Source organism: Canis aureus, chromosome 19 (assembly GCF_053574225.1).
Source record: "Canis aureus isolate CA01 chromosome 19, VMU_Caureus_v.1.0, whole genome shotgun sequence".
Lineage (NCBI taxonomy): Eukaryota > Metazoa > Chordata > Mammalia > Carnivora > Canidae > Canis > Canis aureus.
Window position 1 is genome coordinate 55,468,585 of NC_135629.1, and position 20,958 is coordinate 55,489,542.

The window sequence follows — 20,958 nt, forward strand, 5'->3', positions numbered from 1 at the left end:
AGCGGTTTTGAGCCTGCCTTTGGCCCAGGGGGGGATCCTGGAGACCCGGGATTGAGTCCCGCGTCGGGCTCCTGGCATGGAGCCTGCTTCTCCCTCTGCCTGTGTCTCTGCCTCTCTCTCTCTCTCTCTCTCTCTCTCTCTCTCATGTCTACCATAAATAAATAAAAATAAATCTTTAAAAAAAAAAAAAGATCAGGGATGTGATGCTTGCGCAGCATTGTCAATGCACGAAAGGCATGAGTTTTGCATTTTAAAAGGGTTGGTTATACGTTAGGTTAATTTCTCCTCAGATTGGAAAGAAAAAAAAAACATCGTCAGTTAACAAAATAAATGATCAAACTCAGGAGGAGTGTGAGAAAGCTTCGAAGGTGCCGACTAAGACAGGAAGCCCCAAAAAAGGAGCCAAGTGTCCGCACTTGGGAATGGGCTTCAGGTGTGGGGAGCGAGCGCCACCTGCTGGCGGCATCGCTGTGCTGCGCTGCGCTCGCGCCCCTGACACTGGGAGACTGAGGAGCCGCACCCAGTGAACCCCATGGCTCGCAGCAGGACCGGCGGCTTCCCTTCCTTACACGGACACCGTGCCCTGGTTTCCCCACGGTGCGCGAACCCGGGTGCACGATAGGAACGTGCCCGCGGCAGGAAAGACCATGACTTTTATCAGCCCCAAGACTGATAGGCATCTGGATGCTTCTGGAATTTTGCACATTGTGAGAATGCACCACCATCCACCCCGGATGCCTCGGTGCCGACATCCCCCGTCACTTGGCCACTTCCCGTGGGAGAGATTCCCGAAGGACTTGCTCACCTCCCATGCCCAGATGCGGTCACCCTTTGGCCCCCGGTGTCCTCGTGTGTGGTCCCACCCCCTTGCTGTGAACTGAGGCTTCATGTCCTCCCAAATCCATATGCTGAAACTTACCCCCTAAAAGAGATGGTAGGGGAGGTGGGGCCTTAGGTCATGAGCGGGGGAGCCCCATGAATGGGATGAGCACCCTCTGAGAGGCCCCAGAAGGCTCCCTGTCTCCCCCGCCCTGTGAGCACCTGGGGACAGGACAGTGGGCAGTGACCCAGGAAGAGGCCCTCACCAGACACTGAGTCAGCCAGTGCTTTGACCCTGGACTCCCAGCCTCCAGAGCCATGAGAAATAAATGTCCTTTGTCCTAAGCCATCCAGCATGTGCTGTGTTCTAGCAGCCACCACCCCCCAAGCACTGAGATAACCCCCAAGCCCCCACCCCACGTGGCCGGTCTGACCGGTGACCCACAGCGTGTTGCTCGGACCTGTTTGGGGAAAAGAGGAAGCGCTACCTCTCGGTTCCAGGAGAAGAGCCCTTTGTCGCCGGCGTCACTCATGATGGTGGTCCAGTTCTGCGGCTGCGACCTGCAGAGCGCCGTGTTTGCGGTCAGCGAGTACGTGTATGTGAACAGCCCATTCACCTCCAGCAGGACGAACTCCGCCTGGATCACCTCCTGGAACTTCCCTTCCCGCCACCTGGAGGGACACGCACAGGGCTTGGCTGCAGGGGCCGCAGCTGTGCTGGGGGCAGCGGGGCAGGGAGCGAGGCGCGGGTCCTCCTCGTGTGGCCTCAGCAGGCTGACACCTCGCAGACGGCCCACCCCCAGATTATTAATCAGTTGCCATTAAGTAAAACAGAAAAGCCACTTCCTCGGCAGGAAGGATGGAACGTGTCTGTCACTCAGAAAGTTCTACTGGGCAGTGCTGGGCTGGGGCTACAAGGACGTAGCTGCTCCCCAGGGTGGTGTGGTTTGGCCCCACGGGCCGGTGCTTCAGGCCTCCCTCCCACCCATGGAAGTGTAGAAACCACACGCACAGTGGGGTGCGGGGGGCTGTGATGAAGAAGGCAGTAGAATCCCTGAAGGGGGCAAAGTGAGCGCTCTGGGCTAAGCTGTGTCCCCCCCGACTGGCTCCCAGTGTGACTGTGTTGGGGCATGCGGCCTTTAAAGAAGTGGCTGAGGTTGAGTGAGGTCGTAAGGGTAGCCCCGATCCCACAGGAGGGGACAGATCGGTGTCCTCCCTCCGCCACGGCCACCCGAGCACCCAGGGGGAAGGGGGCCGCCCATAAGCCAAGCAGGGAGCCTCAGGGAAACCCACCTTGCTGGCACTCTGACCTTGGACCCCGGGCCCCAGGACTGTGAGGAAACCAGCGTCTGTTAGTTAAGCCCTTTGTGGGGGGAATCGTTATGGCCGAGTCAGGTGAGACCTCACGAAAGAGGGGGTGCCTGGGTGGGTGACTGACTCTTGGTTTCAGCTCAGGTCATGATCTTAGAGCGGTGAGATCGAGCCCTGCATCGGGCTCCATGCTCAGTCTGCCTCTCTCTCTCTCTCTCTCTCTCTCTGTCCCTCCCCCCACTCACACTCTCTAAAATTAAAAAAAAAAAGAAAGAAAGAAAGAAAAAAAGACATTGCAGGGAGAGGGCACAGCATGGGCAGGGCCCAGAGTGAGGGGCGGCTGGGGGTCCAGGGTGTGCAGAGAGGGGTGGGGAGGGTGGCGGGGAGGAGGGAGCGCGTTCGGAGGCAATGGGGTGCTAAAGGGCCCGGCTGGGGACTTACAGCTCCACCACGGGCTTCCACGGGGTGTTGTAGTAGACGAGGTGGGGGCAGCCCAGCTTCTCGTAGTGGTAATGCACCACCAGGTCCTCACTGGCCTTCTGCCCCTGGAAGTTGGGGTCGTAGGCGTCCCTGGGGCAGAGATGGGGGTAGGCAGCGGGAGAGGGGTTGTGTTCAGAGCGGGGGTCAGCAGGACCCAGGGCCCCCTGTGATGGGTCACATCGCGGGCCTGCCGTGTGGTCAGCCGCGACTCTGGATGTCACTGTGTGGGCGCCGGTGGGTGAGACTGACATTCGAATCCGTGGGCTTGGAGTAGAGCGGAGGGTCCTCCCCGACGTGGGCGCGTGTGAAGGCCGCACAGAACGAGGACTGACTCCGGCAAGCCAGAAGGCCAGCACGCGGCCTCTGGACCGGAACGGCGACGCCCCGCTGCGCCCCAGCCTCCCCCATCAGACGGCGGATGTGCCAAACCTGTGCAGTTCTGTGAACCAATTCCTTACGATCTCTGCCTCTCTCTCTGTCTCTCTGTCCCTTGTTCTCTGTCTCTGTGTATCTCTCCACGTGCATCCTGTCACTCCTCTTTCCCGGAGGCCCCGGCTCTTGCCCCCACGCGGTCTGACTGCAGGCCTATAGGTCAGCAGGCCCAGCAGCCCCAGGTTGGGCCTTGGCCGTGAGTGTGGACAGGGGGCTGACCCCTGCCTGGTATCCAAGGGGCTGTGGTGTGTAAAACACACATGTGTCTTCCCGTGCTGGGGGTCGGGGGCTCCCTGTGCCCAGGGTGCCAAGACAGGCCAAGTCCCATCCACCCCATGGCACCTCAGTGGCCCTCGGGACCAGCCACCCTGCACAGAGGGCCGCCCTAGCCCTCACCCCCTCCTGCCGGGGCTGGCAGTGTCTGGCTAACTCTGCTAGCTCAGGCGAGCAGGTGCTCAGGCTCCAAGAGCTGGTGGCAGGCTGGCAAGATGGCAGAAGGGTGGCCTGGTAGGGGGCAGACCTGGGCCAGGGGCCCAGCCATGTCACAGTGGCTCCCTGCAGACCCAGCACCAACCCTCCCTGTCCTCTCCCTGCCTTCAGAATCCCCACTGTCCAGATATCAATTTAAAAATGGTTTTTGGGGGCACCTGGGGGGCACGGTCAGTGAAGCAACTGCCTTCGGCTCAGGTCATGACCCTGGGGTCCCAGGATTGAGCCCCACAAGCTCAGCAGGGAGTCTGCTTCTCCCTCTCCCTCCCTCTGCTCCTCCCCCTGCTTGTGCTCCCTCTCTCTCCTTCCCTCTCTCTCAAATAAATAAAAAGAATAAAAATTATTTCTGATTCGCCTTTGGGGCTCAGGGGCCGTCATGGGAGGGAGGGCGTGAAGGGAAATCCAGGCTCACCTCTCAATGACGTAGCTATAATTGTCCTGTAGGCCCACGGGGTCCAGGATGCCGTTGTAACAGGCTGAGATTTCGCTGCAAGTGACAAAAGGTGGTGAGAAGCCCCCCGCCCCCATGTGGCACCAAAGAACCGTGAATTCTTCCCTTGGACACGTATACCCCGCGCCGGTTTCATTTTTGAGAACTTTCCTACTTCCGGGCTCACCTTCCATCTTCCCCGCCAGGCCCAGAATCTCCCAGGAGCCCGAGTTCATGGGGGAGAATGATGATCAGAGGCCCAGACCTGGGCGCTGGGTGTCCTGACTCCTGAGACAATAATTTCCTGGACTTTCTTTGAAGGGTTAAATCTGTGCATGCTTCCTTAGGCGACGTGGTTCCTCTCTGCATGATTTGGGGTTTTAAAGACTAGAATGGGGGTACCCGGTGGCTCAGCGGTTGAGCATCTGCCTTCGGCTCAGGGCGTGATCCCAGGGTCCTGGGATCGAGTCCCGCATCGGGCTCCCTGCAGGGAGCCTGCATCTCCCTTTGCCTGTGTCTCTGCCTCTCTGATAGTCGGATGCATCTGGCCACCGCACCTGTTTGTCCATCCTCCTGTCGATGGATTCGAGCTGGCTTGCTTCCAGCCAGGAGCTATTAGGAATAATACCGCCGAGAACACTCTGGAACCCTCGCCAATGTCCATGTACGTGATTGGAATTGCTGAGTCAAAAGATGCGTTCTCTAGAGCAGCTGAAAAACATACAGCCCCACTCGCGAAGTCTGTGCGCCCCGAAGGCCGCCAGGGGCTCCCCGTGCTTCCCAGTACTTGCCACTGGCCAGGCTTTGTCAATGTTACCACGCTGGTGGCGGAATAATGGCCTCTAAGGAAAGTTTTCGTTTTCCCTGTTAAATAAGTGAGGTTGGTCACGTTTTCAGCACTTTTTCATGGTTACCAGCCATGGGAGTTTCTTTCTTTTTTTCTTTTTTAGAAATGCCACTTCAAGACTTTTGCCCTTTTCTAAAAAAAAAAAAAAAAAATTGTCCTAGGGCACGTGGGACAATTGAGGCAGTGGTTGAGCATCTGCCTCTGGCTCAGGTTGTGATCCCGGAGTCCTGGAATCAACTCCTGCATCGGGCTCCCCACAGGGAGCCTACTTCTCCCTCCACCTGTGTCTCTGCCTCTCTGTGTCTCTCATGAATAAATAAATAAAATCTTAAAAAAAATAAAATAAAAATAAAAATTTTTAAATTGTCAAAAAATTCTTAATTTGTAGGGATTCTTGATAAAGTCTGGACACGAGTCCTTTGTTGGTTGCACATGTGGCCAATTGGCCCACTCTCTTTGTGGCCAGAGCTATTTGTATATTGTTTAGAAAATGTTCCCCCCACACATGTCCTAAATATATAATTTATTGACTCAACAAAATGTTTCCATTTGGAGGGAAATGCGGTAAAATCGCCTGAGTTTATTATTGCCCTTGAGCAGTGGAGCGATAGCTGGCCCCAGCCAGCTCCCTAGAGCCAAGCCTTAAATCTTCCAGAATTTTGCGGGCCAGCGGATCATTCACGTTGGTGCTTGACATGGACAGGGAGGGCGACTTCACACCACAGGTACTGGCACGTGCGAGGACCCAGGCCTCCCCCCCCAAGGGTGGGAGATACATTTACCAGCGCGCCACTGCCAGAAGGGGAAAAGTATGGCAATTTGGCCAGTCTCCTGGCTTCTTTCTTTTTTAATTTGGATTCTCATGGCTGCATTCCCTGGAGGGTAACTAACTGGATACCAGCGGCAAAGCTCCCCCCAAATGTCAGCAGCCAATTAAAACCAGAAACCCTAAGCAATTTCAATCAAAATGAGGAATTTGGGGACTCATAAAAGACAGAGAACAAAGAAACAATTGGGGAAGAAGAGAAAAAGTGTAAACGTCACCAAATTGGTAAAGGAGGGGAGGTTCACTGTGCCAGGAACACAAACTTAACCTATTAGTATTTGTTATTTAACAATCTATTATGGAAATGTTAAATATATGCACAAGTAGACAGGATGATGTCACTTGATTCTAACAGTCGTGAAGCAATTGTGACCAGGCTTGGCCCGTCCCCAGCCCCCACCCCGACATCAACACACTTACTTCTGAATGACGATCTTTTTCTCCTGGTCACAACCCACGGAAATGAGCGCCGTCTGCGGAGGAGAGAGGCAGGGATGCTGACCTGGGTCGGTGAGGGCCACTGATGGCTCAGCCACAGCAAAAATTCACATGGGGACACTGATACCCAGGAGAGACTGGACACGGTGCGCCCGGATGGTGACACAGTGACCTGGGTTCCTGGGGTTTCCTGTTGCCGAGCCTGGCCCCACAGAGCTCAAGCCCTAAGAGCCCGCCTCAGCTATGGGGTCCAGCTAAGTGTCCCCCATCACTGGCCTACGTCTTAGCTCCAACCTGAAATCAATTTAGAAATGCAGAACGAGGGGCACCTGGGGGGCTCAGTGGTTGAGGATCTGCCTTTGGCTCAGGGTGTGATCCCCGGGTCCTGGGATCGAGTCTTGCATCAGGCTCCCTATGGGGAGCCTGCTTCTCCCTCTGCCTGTGTCTCTGCCTCCCTCTGTGCATCTCTCATGAATAAATAAATCTTTAAAAAAAAAAAAGGAAATGCAGAACAATACTTGGCATATAGAAGGCAGGGGAAGAGAATCAATGAGTGGACGGGCTTCAATAAATAAACAGAAAGGAGAAAAGAGAAAAAGCTATTTGGGGTTAGCCTGACAGTCTTGGGACATTGTTCTCAAACTGGAATATGGGGGCACCCTCAGGGATATAAAAGGGAGTCTAGGGGCGCCTGGATGGTCCCATTGCTTAAGGGTCTGTCTTTGGCTCGGATCGTGATCTGGGGTCCTGGGATGGAGCCCCCCACATGGGGCTCTCTGCTCATGAGGAGCTTGCTTCTCCCTCTCCCTCTACCCTTCCCCCTGCTTGTCCACTCTCTAAATTAAATAAAAATAATAAAAATATTTTTATTTATTATTTATTTAATACAATCTTTTTATTTATTTATTTAAGAAAATATTTTATTTATTTATTATTTATTTAATAAAATATTTTATTTATTATTTATTTAAGAAAATATTTTATTTATTTATTATTTATTTAATAAAATATTTTATTTATTATTTATTTAAGAAAATATTTTATTTATTTATTATTTATTTAAGAAAATATTTTATTATTTATTTAAGAAAATATTTTATTTATTTATTATTTATTTAAGAAAATATTTTATTTATTATTTATTTATTTAATAAAATATTTTATTTATTATTTATTTAAGAAAATATTTTATTTATTATTTATTTATTTAATAAAATATTTTATTTATTATTTATTTAAGAAAATATTTTATTTATTTATTATTTATTTAAGAAAATATTTTATTTATTTATTATTTATTTAAGATTTTATTTATTTATTCATGAGAGACAGAGAGAGAGAGAGAGGCAGAGACACAGGCAGAGGGAGAAGCAGGCAGAGGGAGAAGCAGGCATCATACAGAGAGCCTGATGTGGGACTCAATCCAGGGTCTCCAGGATCACGCCCTGGGCTGCCGGCGGCGCTAAACCGCTGCACCACCGGGGCCGCCCTAAAATCTTTTTTAAAAAAAGTAAAAAGAGCTTTACATTAAGACAACACAGATTTACCGTGGTACAGAATGCAAGATTTGTATCAATTTTACAAAAATTGTAGTAGAATATGCATAACATAAAATTCACCATCTTAACTGTCTCTAGGCGCACAGCTCAGGGCGCGGAACACACTCACCCCACCGTGTACCCCCCTACCGTCTCCAGAACCTTCCATCTCCCCACACGGAGACCCTGTCCCCAGGAAGCACTGACCCCCCTACCCCCTGCCCCACCCCTGGCTCCCACCACCTCCTCTGTCTCTGTGGACAGGCTTCCTCTGGGGACCTCCTGGGAGTGGGGTCCTGCAGGAGGTGTCCTTCTGGGTCTGGGTCCCCTCCCTGAGCCCAGTGTCCTCGGGGTCTGTCCATGTGGGGGCAGGTGTCAGGGTGTCCCTTCCTTTTTTTTTTTTTTTAAAGATTTTATATTTTTATTCATGAGAGACACAGAGAGAGGCAGAGACACAGGCAGAGGGAGAAGCAGGCTCCCTGATGTGGGACTTGATTCTGGACCTGGGGATCACGCTCTGAGCCAAAGGCAGATGCTCAACCGCTGAGCCACCCAGGTGTCCCTGTCCCTTCCTTTTTTTAAAATTTTTATTTATTTATGATAGTCACACACACACACACACACACACACACACACACACACACACAGAGGCAGAGACACAGGCAGAGGGAGAAGCAGGCTCCATGCTGGGAGCCCGATGTGGGACTCGATCCCAGGACTCGAGGATCACACCCTGGGCCGAAGGCAGGCGCTAAACCGCTGAGCCACCCAGGGATCCCATGACACCACTACTCTTAACACTAACAACAATGAATATGGGACAGCAAGAATTAGGGACTTACCAGTGGCTTGAGGTCCACACACGAAATTTCTTTGTTGGCTATGTCCAGAGTGATGGTAGAGCCTGTGGGTCTCTTTATGCTGCAAGGCAATGGGAATGTGTGTTATCGCACATTCATGTCACAAGTAATGTCAGTGTTAAAAATAATCTCTGACCCATCGATTTATTTATCCATCCATCCATCCATCTCTCCATTTGTCCATCTGTCCATCCATCTGTGTCTGTGTCTGCTCATCCATCCTTCTGTTTTTTTTTTTTTTTTTTTTAGAGAAAGAGAGAATGAGAAGTGGGCAGGGGCAGAGGGAGAGAGAGAGAGAAACAGACTCCCTGCTGAGCAGGAAGCCCGATGTGGGGCTCGATCCCAAGGTCCAGGGTGTGATCAGGATGTGATCCCGGGGTCCAGGACCGAGTCCCACATCGGGCTCCCTGCAGGGAGCCTGCTTCTCCCTCTGCCTGTGTCTCTGCCTCTCTCTCTCTTTCCCTCTCTCTCTGTGTCTCTCATGAATAAAAAAAAAATCTTTTTTTTTTAAATAAAATCCTTCCTTCTTTTCTAAAAAAGAAAAAAAAAGATCTATCCATGTTGTCACCAATTGGCAAAATTTCATTCCTTTTATGGCTGAGCAACATTCCTTTGTGCATATACACCCTGTCTTCTTTACACATTCCCCTATGGATGGACACTTAGGTTGCTTCCTTCCATAATTCGGCTACTGTAAACAATGCCTCTATAAACATAGGGGTGCATATATCTTTTCGAATTAGTGGTTTTGTCTTCTTCAAATAAACATCCAGAAGTGGAATTGCTGGATTGTATGGTGGGTCTACGAATAACTTTTTGAGGAAACTCCCTACTGTTCTCCAGAGTGGCTGCACCAGTTGGCATCCCCCCAACAGTGCAACAGGGCTCCCCTTTCTCCGTGTCCTTGCCAACATCTGTTGTTTCCTGAGTTGTTGATTTTAGCCATTCTGACAGGGGTGAGGTGGTCTCTCACTGTCGTTTTGATTTGCATTTCCCTGACGATGAGCGCCCTTGAGCGTCTTTTCACGCACCGTTGGCCATCTGGACGTCTTCTTTGGAAAAACGTCTACTCAGACCTTCTCCTCGTGGTTTGATAAGATTGTTGCTGTTGCAATTGAGTTGTGTGTGCTCTTTATATATTGTGGAGATCGGCCCCAGTATCTTCTCCCCGTCAGCGGGTCGCCTTTTCATCTTGCTGGTGGTTTCCTTCACCGGGCGGGAGCTTTTGGGTTTAAGGAAGTCTCTCCCACTATTCTTTCCATCGCTCCGATGTCCATACTTTTCATTTTCCATTCCCATTGTTCATTTCAATTCTCTCTCTCTCCTCCTTTGTCAGGATTGCGGGGTCTCACCTAGTGAACTGCTCTTCTGAAGAACCAGCCTTACGCCTTACTGTGACTTTTTAAATATTTTTTTATTTGTCAAACAGAGAGAGAGAGAGAGCACAAGCAGGGGGAGCTTGTCAAACAGAGGCAGAGGGAGAGGGAGAGGGAGAAGCAGACTCCCCGCTGAGCAGAGAGACCGATGTGGGGCTCGATCCCAGGCCCCCAAGATCATGACCTGAGCCAAAGGCACATGCTTAACCCACTGAGCCACCCAGGCGCCACCTTTTGCTTTCTTTTTGTTTAATACATTTCGGATTGTACCATTGTTAATTCCCTTCTTTTTTTTTTTAAGATTTATTTATTTATTCATTCAGAGAGAGCGAAGAGAGAGGCAGAGACACAGGCAGAGGGAGAAGCAGGCTCCCTGCAGGGAACCCGATGTAGGACTTGATCCCAGGACCCTAGGATGACGCCCTAAGCCAAAGGCAGATGCTCAACCACTGAGCCACCCAGTGTCCCTAAGTTCTACTTTCTTTTAAAAATATTTTTATTTATTTATTTGAGAGAGAGAGAGAGAGTGAAAGAGAGGGAGAATGAGCAAGGGGAGGGGCAGAGGGAGAAGCAGACTCCCCTCTGAGCGGGGAGCCCAATGTGGGGCTGGATCCCAGGACTCCAGGATCATGACCTGAGCTGAAAGCAGATGCTTGACCAACTGAGCCACCCAGGTGCCCCTCAAGTTCTACTTTCTTAGCAAATTTCAATTATATGATACAGTGGCGCAAAACTCTGTATCTAGAACTAAAACCTGTTGCTGAAATATATATACCCTGGGGACCTCCTGGGAGTGGGGTCCTGCAGGAGGTGTCCTTCTGGGTCTGGCTCCTCTCCCTGAGCCCAGTGTCCTCAACTGGTTTGTCCATGTGGTGGCAGGTGGCAGGATGTGTTGCTTTCTAAGGCTGAATCATATCCCAGTGTGTGGACAGACCGCGTTGTGTTCATGCACTCGTCTGTCTGTGCACACGGGGTGGCTTCCGTGTGTTGGTGATTGTAAATCATGCTGCTGTGGACACGGTGGTGCAAGTACCTGAGTCCCTGCTTTCCATTCTCTCGAGTGTAGATAGGAAGCAGGATTGCTTGATCAGATAATAATTCTATGTTAAATTTTTTTGAGGAACCCACTGCTTAGAAAGTGTTTTCAATTGTTCTGACCTCACTGAACTTGGAGGGAGGGAGTCTGGATCTGTGCCCCATGTTCCCAGACCCTGTTAAGGGAACCCCATAGACAGCCTGGGCTGCCCCCTCCCCAACTCCGGTAGAGGCGACCACGGACCTGGAGGTGAAGTTGGGGTCGGCTCTGCCCCAGTGGTGCTGCTGCCTCAGGGAAATGTTCTGTGGAATCAAGAGCAAAGAGAGGGCCGAGCCCAGTCAGGGCTCAAGGGAGATGGAGGCAGGGCTATGGGCATAGGGAGGATGACCCTGGAAAGTATCCAGGCCTCTCCTGATTCTAATTGTGCCACCACCAGCGACCAAAGACTTCTAGAAGCTCATGGAAATGACCACCCCAAGCTCCTTCATTTCCTTGCTGCCATTGTCTGGGGGACCTGGAGTGAGGGGTGACTTTGTTTCCCCTCTTCTTTCAGAGGTGGCAGGGACTGGTCCACAGACCCTGTTGTGGTGGACTGATGCCTTGTCCCTGTCTGTCTCCCAACCCCGCCCTAGGCTTCTGGGATCAAGTGCAAACCTTATAGTGCGGCTGTGAGGCCTGGCTTCGCCCTATGGATCCCCCAGACTCCTGTTTGGCCAAGCCCCTCCTGGTCTCCCTAGTTCACCTCCATCCTGATGCCTCCGTTTACCCAATCACCCCCATTTCCCTAGAGCCGTCTTGGGCTCTCTGCCGTAGCCTCTGTGCTTATCCCCTGTGACACTGTAATGACCTCACTTGTCTGGGTGACAGCTACCTGCCTGGGGGGAGGGCCAGGGCCATGTCCTCTCCGGATTCTCCAGCACCTGAGGCCACAGCTGCCAGGTGCAAGAAAGGAGAGGAGGGAGGAAGGTCAGGTCGAGGAGGACTCTAAGGTGGCCAGACCCAGTCAAGGCTGTGCCCTACATCCTGCAGACCTGGGCCTGGGGCAGGGGTGGGGGTGGGGGGCGCAGCTCACCAGTCTGTGTCTGGTGTTCCCGTCATAAGTGTAGCCATCCTCGTAGATGACGGCCTGCAGCCCCAGGGAGTGCGGGTTGCTCACCATTGCCTGGGGGGGCAGGGAGGAGAAGCACAAGATGTACTGGGCCAGCAGACATAAAGGGAAGCCACTGGGGTCTCACCCATAGGTGACCCCCATGCACCTTCACACTGAAACCCGAGCTTGCTCTGCAAAGGCAGGGACCCCTCCAATCCCCAAACGCGCCCCCCAGCCCTCACCCACCCCCAGCTGTGGCCTCTGAGCCCCGTGCTGCAAGGCAGCCTGAAGCTGCACAGCTGAAGGACCCAGACCCATCCCTGGTTGCATGGGGAGGCTCAGAGGAGAGCCCGGGATAAGAGGGAGCCAGCCTGGCTGCCCCCCTTGCAGGTGCAGGTCCCTGCTGGCTGGACTTCATCCCCTGGCCTTATATCAGTCATGCCCCACCTCGTTTTCAGATGGGGTCTGGCTGGGCTAAGGGGAGGAGGAGCTTGTGGGGAGCACGGGGCAGCCCGGCAGAAGGGTGGAGAAGGAGGCCCACGGGCTGTGGGAAAGGAGGCCAGACAGGCAGAGGCTCACCAAAGAGCAGGACCTGGCGTGTCTACGAAGCATCAGGGGCGAGGTCTCTCCCCGGGAGATCCCAGGGGACTCTCCGAGCCTGGCACACCGGGGAGTGCCCCGTATCAGGAGCGCCTGTCAAACTCAGGAGGTGGCCTTACCAGCGGGACCAGGGACATGCCCGGCCGTGGTATCATCAGGGCAGTCAGCTCCAACTCGCTGTTCATGTCAATGGTGTACATTTTGTTGTCAAATTCTCCTTGCAGAAGCTCTACCTAGGTAGAAACACCAAACCATCGATTAATTAAATCAGGCTCCCGTTCCCAAAACAGAATGGGGGCAGGTGTGAGGCCTTCAGGGGTCTGATGGATGGAACTTGTCAGTCTTTAGCTCACCCCTTGGTCTTTCCTGCTAGATCCTGCAGCCCCCAGAAGACCCTTGAGGTCCACCCATCACCCCGTCGCAGGCCCTCCTCTCTCCAGAAGTGCACCCCTGACACCCACCCACCTGACTTTTACCATCATTGCTTCTTTGCCCCGTGGGCATCCCTAGGTGATGAGACTTTACTTCTGTCCATTTTAAAATGTTGTTTTGATTAAACCTTTCAATTCCCAGGCTCCCCCTTCATCCCTTTCTTTTATTTTTTTTCATTCCTTTCTTTTATATTCTCTTTATCTTTGAAGCACCCAGGTCACTGGATCTATAGTTCCCTTCAGCTTGGATTTTCCTGGTGCAGGTGGGCGCATTCCTCCCTGCCCTGAGTTTCTGGCAGGTCAATGGCGGCTGGATCCATCAGTTTGGGTTGGGTCATGGGTGGTTGATCTACCATCAGCAGCACCTAGGGCTGGCTATCCCTCTTTTTTATTTATTTGTTTATTTACTTATTTATTTATTTATTTATTTATTTATTTATTTATTTATTTATGATAGTCACAGAGAGAGAGGCAGAGACACAGGCAGAGGGAGAAGCAGGCTCCATGCACCGGGAGCCCGACGTGGGACTCGATCCCGGGTCTCCAGGATCGCGCCCTTGGCCAAAGGCAGGCGCTAAACCGCTGTGCCACCCAGGGATCCCTATCCCTCTTTTTTGACATTGGGGTTGTCACATGGCCATATTCTATCATTCTGTTTTCACGCATTTGCTGGGATAATCTCATAGACACTTTCCCTCTTCTATGTTTTTGCTCGTAGAACAGTTGGAAGGGACGATGGGATAAACGATGCCCAGCCTGCCCTGATGCCTGACATGGTGCCTGCCAGGTCTCTACACGACCAAGACTTTCCAGACTGTTCTTTGTAAGTGTGTGACTAAGTGACTAAGACCAGCCCACCCTCAGGCAGGGTGTTAAACTTCTCCTCCCGGAGGGAGAGTATCAAGGTATATCACTCGGAGTCATTCTGTAGGGGGAACATGTCTCCGCTCCCTTTATTGATTCAATCACTTATTTATATCCCAGTGGACTCGTATTATCCAATCAATTGTCCCAGCTTTTATCTATGGATATTTTTGTGTGTGTATGTGTTGTTGTTTTTTTATAGTAGACTGTGTGTCCCAACACCGGGCTTGAACTCACAATCCCAAGATCAAGAGTTGCAGGCTCTTCTTCTCTCCTGACTGAGCTGGCCAGGTGTTCCATCATTCATGGGTTTTTGTTATGCTATGTAGTTGCTGTTTTGGTGTTTTTTGTTTTTTTGTTTTGTTTTGTTTTTTTGTTTTGTTTTGCTTTGCTGTTGTTTTAGGTGGGATTTTGGAAAACTACTCGCTAGTGGCTCAACCATCTTCCTCAGAAGAGTTCAAGGGGCCAAACATTTGCACAAAAGCCTTATTCCTGCTCACTCTCACTCTCTCTTTTTCTGCTCCAAGTGTGCCTAAGTCAGGAATTTCCAGACATGTGATTTCAAGGACACGCAAGAAAATCCCCATGGTGGGAGATGGATATTTTATCATGGCAAGTCAAGAAAATAAGAAATTAAAACACTACCATTCATTGGCACCATTGTTTCATAAAAAGTTATCTTAATAAACCAATATACTCATATAAGGCACAGAGACTTTTATTTTCTCATATCACTAAATGCCATGGATCCAAAGGCTATTTGGCAATGGACACCCTAAAATCTTTTAATTATTTTTTTGTAGCCCTCCAGAAGGGAAGTGGCCCAGCAGACACATAACATTGAGTCTGCCTGGACTCCGTGGAGAATAGCACTGAGCTTATTTATGATTTCATGGATTTCAGAGCATTGAGAGATAAGCTTCTCCCTCTGCCAATGTCTCTGCCTCTATCTCTGTCTCTCATGAATAAATAAAATTTTAAAAAATTAAAAATATAGCTACCATATGACCTAGCAATCCCACTTCCGGGTGTGTATCTATAGGAAATGAGAATCACCATCTTAAAGAGATATTTGTACTCCGGTGTTTACTACATCATTATTCACAGTGTCCATGAATGGGTGGATGGATTAAAACATGTGATATAAAAAATAAAATAAAATATGTGATATATACTATGGAATATTATTCAGCCATAAAAAAGATGGAAATCCTGCAATTGTGACAACATGGGTGGATTTGAAGACATCGTGCTACATGAGATAAGCCAGACAGGGAGAGATACATAACATTTGAGCTCACTTTTTTTTTTTTTTTGAGCTCACTTTTTAAAAAGATTTTTATTTATTTATTCATGAAAGACACACACACAGAGGCAGAGACATAGGCAGAGGGAGAAGCAGGCTCCCTGCAGGGAGCCCAATATGGGACTCGATCCCAGAACCCTGGGATCACGCCCTGGGCCAAAGGTAGACTCTAAACCACTGAGCCACCCAGGTGCCCCCAAATGAGCTCACTTATATGTGGAATCTAGAAAAGCCAAACTCATAGATACTGAGAACAGACTGGTGGTTGCCAGCAGCAGGGGTAGACTGGGTGGGGGTGGAGGCAGGCAAAATGGGTGAAGTTGTTCAAAAGGTACAAACATTCAATTATAAATCAGTCCTGGGAGTGTCAAGTCCAGCAGGGTGATTACAATTAAACAACACCGTCTGTGTATTTGGAAGTGCTAAGAGAGGAGGTCGTAAAAGTTTTTTTTTTTTTAAGATTTTTAAAAATTTATTCATGAGAGACACAGGCAGAGGGAGAAGCAGGCTCCATGCAGGAAGCCCGACGTGGGACTCGATCCCGGGGAATCCAGGATCACGCCCTGAGCGGAAGGCAGACGCTAAACCACTGAGCCACCCAGGCATCCCTAAAAGTTCCTATCACTAGAAAGAACCAATCTGTAATTACGGAAAGTGAAGGATGTTAACGAGATGGATTGTGGTGATCATTTTGCAATACTATACATCATTACACTATACACCTTAAGCGAAATAGGAAATAGGGCGCCTGGATGGCTCAGTTGGTTGAGCGTCTGCCTTCTGCTCAGGTCATGATATCAGGGTCCCGGGATCAAGCCCCACGTTGGGCTCCCTGCTCAGTGGGTAGTTTGCTTCTCCCTCTGCCTCTGCCTCTCCCCCTGCTCTCTGGTCTCTCTCTCTCTCTCTCAAATAATTAATTAATTAATTAATTAATTAATTAAAAAATTTTTTTAAAATAAAAGGAATGGCGTTCTTTTGCACTTCTGATCATGTGATTGCCAGGGCCTGCAGGAGTGGACTGTGGACCGGCCCAGAGAAGATATTTTACTGCGTCTGTCCAGCAGCTGGTCCCCTTTCCCGAGGGTATCCTCGATCTCCTTTGGCCTATCAGCCCCTTTGCACATCCTTGGGCAGATGGCCTGGTGAGTCGACCTGATGACTCTCGAAGGACTGACTGGACTCTCATCGGCTCAACTCCAGCCATGTGATTGGTGCAGGCGTGGATAAGGTGGATGACATCAACCCCTCTGAGCCAATGAGATGTGGAAGACCCTGCAGGAGGAGGGATTCCTCTTGGCTTCTGCAGAACTGCGATGAGAGACCCTCTCTTGCCTGGGACACTGGGGAGGATGCCAGTCTGCACAGGCAGCTGCCAGCTCGCTGCCAAGATACCAGAACCCAGGGCTTCGCAGAGGCATCTAGATGGCTCTTCAAGGATGAAGCCTGGAGCACCCCAGCAGGCAGAGTGGACAGACGGACAGAAGCCAGCTCCTTGCTGGCATGACCTGAGTCACTAAATCAAGCCTCACCTGAAGTGCCCTTTCAAGACTTCTTGGCTGCATGAGCCAACAGTTGTTTATCCGGCTCAAGCTCATTTGAGTTGAACTTTCCGTTACTCACAAAACGATGAATCAAAAGTGGTGCACATGTGTGTTTCCATCATCTTTCTATCATTTCCCCCCTCTTGGATCGGCTCATGTGGTGGGGGTCAAGGCTGACCCCCAAGGCTCAGGAGAAGCCTTGAGCCCAATCGGCTCTCTCTCTCCAGAGCTCTCCAGGTAAGATTCTTTTTTTTTTTTTTAAGATTTTATTTGAGAGAGATGGAGAGTGGGGGGAGGGGCAGAGGACAGGGAGAGAGAGAGAATCTCAAGCAGACTCCACACTGAGTGTGGAGCCTGATGTGGGGCTTGATCTCATGGTCCTGAGATCATGACCTGAGCCAAAGAGCCCAGCACTTAACCAGCTGAGCCAGCCAGGCAGCCCGTCTCTGGGTGATTGTGTAGAATGCTCACTGATGGTTCGCTTGACTGCTTGAGGAGGGAGCAGTCCTGGCCAGCACACCCTTTGCTTTATTCTCCCCCAAACCATTGCAAGGATTGACCGGCTTCCTTGTTACAAAGAGAGTCTAACAACGTGATATATGTTTCTGTCTGAAATAAGGGGCATGAAACCATCTGAGGGTACCAGCCTTTGGGGCAGTTGGTGGCTGGGTGTCAAATTGAGCCAATTACATGCAATTCAAGTATAGCTGCTCATCCCTTATTTTGCCCGACAACCCCCCTTGGAGCCCTCATGCCTGGTTGTTGGTGACAAATGCCCAGCACTGGGTCTGTGTGATTTGTCTTTTTTAGAAAGAATGCCCGGAACGTTGACCGAAACAGTGACGATCACATACTTTGCAAACGTCAACTTGGAGTTGAGGATCCATGAGAATCGCCTGGATGTTGACGGGGCACTTCTCGAAATCGAATGCTGGAAACACCGGGTCGGACAGCGGGACCAGTATCTCCACCCTCCCCACGTCAGTGAACATGAGGGCTGCCTCTTGGGACCAGATGTTTTGGCCTGTAAACTAAAGGGAAAGCAGTTTTGGAGATCAGGTCATTCTTTTTTTTTTTAAGATTTTATTTACCTATTCATGAGAAATACAGAGAGAGAGGCAGAGACATAGCCAGAGGGAGAAGCAGGCTCCCCTCAGGGAGCCCGATGTGGGACTCGATCCTAGGACCCCGGGATCACTCCCTGGGCTGAAGACAGATGCTCAACCACTGAGCCACCCAGGCGCCCTGAGATCAGGTTTTGGGGATGTCAGTTTTACCTTACACTTCAGGTTGAATGAAGGTAGGCCAAACAATCAGAGGCACCAGTACACTGGCGGAGATATCTACCCTTCAGCTGCATTCACTCGTTGGTGATCAGTAATGGAAGCTCCATCTTTCCTCATCAGAGAGGATACGCAGGAAGTAGTCTAGACTTATGCACGGGTCCTGGACTGCCCTGGAGACTCAGACGAAGACTACAGACCCTCACCCAGAAAACGCCCTGGTCGCCAGAATGTCAGGGTGAAGCCTTCAACGATATGGTCCTGTTCCCCATCCTACCCTATTTCCATGCCAGGCAGCCTTCCAGAACATTGGCAGCTGCAGATCTAGCAGCAAAAGCACGGAGGGAGCGATCGGCATGCCTGGGGGGCTTTTCGGGCTCAGCTGCTAGTGAGTTATTGGGCCTTGGGAAAGAGGCAGATTTGAACTTCGGTTTTTCCTCCCTTGTAAAAGTTGGATGATATGATCTCCTTCCTGGGGCTTTGTGAGGATGAAATAAGATCAGAAATGACCTCTACCTACCACCACTTCTTACCTCTCCATGCCTCAGCTTTTCTGTCTGTCCAATGGGGACAATATAAGACTCTACTTTTGTTTTGGGTGTTTTTTTTTTTTTTAGAGATTTTATTTATTTATTTGACAGAGACAGGGGGTGAGAGAACAGAAGTAGGAGGGAGGGGCAGAGGGAGAGGAAGAAGCAGACTCCCCACCGAGCAGGGAGCCCAACATGGGGCTCAATCCCAGGACCCCTAGATCACGACCTAAGCCCTTCTTTCTGTTTTTTTTTTTTTTTTAAGTTTATTTATTTATTTGGGGCACCTGGGTGGTTCAGCGGTTGAGCATCTGCCTTTGGCTCAGGGTGTGATCCCCGGGTCCAGGATCGAGTTCCACATCAGGGAGTCTGCTTCTCCCTCTGCCTGTGTCTCTGCCTCTCTCTGTGTGCCTCTCATGAATAAATAAAATATTTTTTTAAAGTTTGTTTTATTTATTTTTAGTAATCTCTATGCTCAACGTGGGGCTCAAACTTATGACCCTGAGATCAAGAGTCACAAGCTCTTCCGACTGAGCCAGCTAGCCCCCCAAAGTTCCCCTTCTGAAGGTGGTGGTCGGGATTAAATGAGGTGACAGATGGAAAACACTCAGACCAGCACCTACCATATTCTGAGTGCTCAGGAAATTTTAGCAGCTGTTGTCATAACTTTCATAACTACTAAAATCACTTATTTTTTCCAAAATTAATTAATTCAATAGTAATTAAAATTAACATTAAATTATTACTATTGTTGGGATGCCTGGGTGGCTTGGCGGTTTAACACCTGCCTTCACCTAGGGTGTGATCCTGGAGACCTGAGATCAAGTCCTGCGTCGGGCTCCCTGCATGGGGCCAGCTTCTCCCCTCTCTGACTGTGTCTCTGCCTCTCTCTCTCTCTCTCGTGAATAAATAAATAACATATTAAAAAATAAATTATTACTATTGTTATTGAAGTACTACTACTATTTTAATAACCAAAGCAATTTCTAGCCTTCAGATAAAGGATCAGAAGTTTGAGAACAGGGATCCCTGGGTGGCTCAGCAGTTTAGCACCTGCCTTTGGCCCAGGGCGTGATACTGGAGTCCCAGGATTGAGTCCCATGTTGGGCTCCCTGCATGGAGCCTGCTTCTCCCTCTCCCTATGTCTCTGCCTCGCTCTCTCTGTGTCTCTGATGAATACATTTTTTAAATCTTTTTTTAAAGATTTTATTAATTTATTCATAGAGATACAGAGAGAAAGAGAGAGGCAGAGACACAGGCAGAGGGAGAAGCAGGCTCCATGCAGAGAGCCCAACGTGGGACTCGATCCAGTGTCTCCAGGATCATGCCCTGGGCTGCAGGCGGCGCTAAACAGCTGTGCCACTGGGGCTACCCCCCCACCCTTTAAAAAAAAAAAGGTTTGAGAACAATGCAGCGCCTGGTGGCTCAGTTGGTTAAGTGTCCAACTCTTGACTTGGGCTCAGGTCATGATCTCAGGGTTAAGGAATTAAGTCCTGTGTTGGGCTCCAAGTTGAGTGTGGAGCCTCCTCAAAATTCTCTCTTCCTCTCCCTCTGCCCTGTCTACTGCTTGCTCTCTCTCAAAAAAAAAAAAAAAAAAAAAAAAAGTTTGAGAACAAGACCATTATACCTTACCAACAGGGTAATGACGCTACTTCAAATTTACCTACTTTGATTAGAGAAGTTGACAGGATTCCCAGGCTGCCATAATACAAATTGTTCTCCCGAGTTAAAACTGCCAGTTCATATTCATCTAGGAAAAAAAACGAACAACACAGAACAACATTGAAATGAGGGTCATTTCAATGGACAAAAGTATAAAAAGTATAGAAAGCTTAACAAAAAATTACCCCAGATTCCACCATATGGACCAGGGGTCAGCAAACATCTTCTGTAAAGGACCAGATGGTAAATATTTTCTGCTCTTCTGGTCATGTGATATGTTTATAATGTTTAACTCTGTGAAAACAGCTAGAGACAACTTGTAAATGAATGGGCGTGATTTTGTTCCAATAAAACTTTATTTACAAAAACAGGTGGTGGGCCACATTTGGCCCTTGGGCCATGGTTTGCTGACCTCTGACTTAGATAACCCCGGTTAAATGTTTTAGGAAACATCTTTTCTGGTAGTCTTGTATTCGTGGCATCATATTCTGGAACTCTCTCAAGCTTTCTAAGAAAAAAACTTAATTGTCTTCTTTCGTGTGTATGAATGTACCCCAACGGGACTATAACTGATTTACCCAGTCCTCCATGGATGGACATTGAGGTTGTTTTTGGTCTTTGGGGACACAAAGTTTCAAGGAACATGGGACACCATTAAAAGTTTCTGTGAAAAGGTCAACCGAATCCAGTGCATATTTTAATTCTTTAAAAAAAAGAAGGGAAGCTTTCAGAAAGAGCAAGGCTTAAGTTGAAACTTGGGGAAAGCATC

At 49.7% G+C, this 20,958-nt stretch overlaps 1 protein-coding gene and 1 long non-coding RNA gene across 12 annotated transcripts in view; one reads left to right on the plus strand and one right to left on the minus strand.

Moving 5' to 3' along the window:
• CATSPERD (catsper channel auxiliary subunit delta) overlaps positions 1–20,958 on the minus strand; it is a 51,864-nt gene that overhangs the window by 6,367 nt on the left and 24,539 nt on the right. For 6 of the 11 annotated variants that reach the window (XM_077860331.1, XM_077860330.1, XM_077860328.1 and 3 more), the window contains 11 exons: positions 20,195–20,277; positions 17,569–17,745; positions 12,692–12,805; positions 11,955–12,044; positions 11,758–11,814; positions 11,126–11,184; positions 8,453–8,531; positions 6,055–6,107; positions 3,944–4,018; positions 2,572–2,700; positions 1,308–1,491 (listed from right to left, as the gene is read on the minus strand). In XM_077860331.1, the coding sequence (XP_077716457.1) occupies positions 1,308–1,491; positions 2,572–2,700; positions 3,944–4,018; positions 6,055–6,107; positions 8,453–8,531; positions 11,126–11,184; positions 11,758–11,814; positions 11,955–12,044; positions 12,692–12,805; positions 17,569–17,745; positions 20,195–20,277 (1,100 nt within the window). Of the gene's footprint in view, positions 1–1,307; positions 1,492–2,571; positions 2,701–3,943; positions 4,019–4,268; positions 4,826–6,054; positions 6,108–8,452; positions 8,532–11,125; positions 11,185–11,753; positions 11,815–11,954; positions 12,045–12,691; positions 12,806–17,568; positions 17,746–20,194; positions 20,278–20,958 lie in introns of those variants that run through there. The other 5 variants (XM_077860332.1, XM_077860327.1, XM_077860329.1 and 2 more) reach the window with 4 other exon arrangements.
• LOC144290778 (uncharacterized) lies at positions 6,002–14,633 on the plus strand. Its single transcript, XR_013358315.1, has 3 exons — positions 6,002–6,218; positions 13,722–13,826; positions 14,395–14,633. It is a non-coding gene; the product is annotated as an uncharacterized LOC144290778 (long non-coding RNA).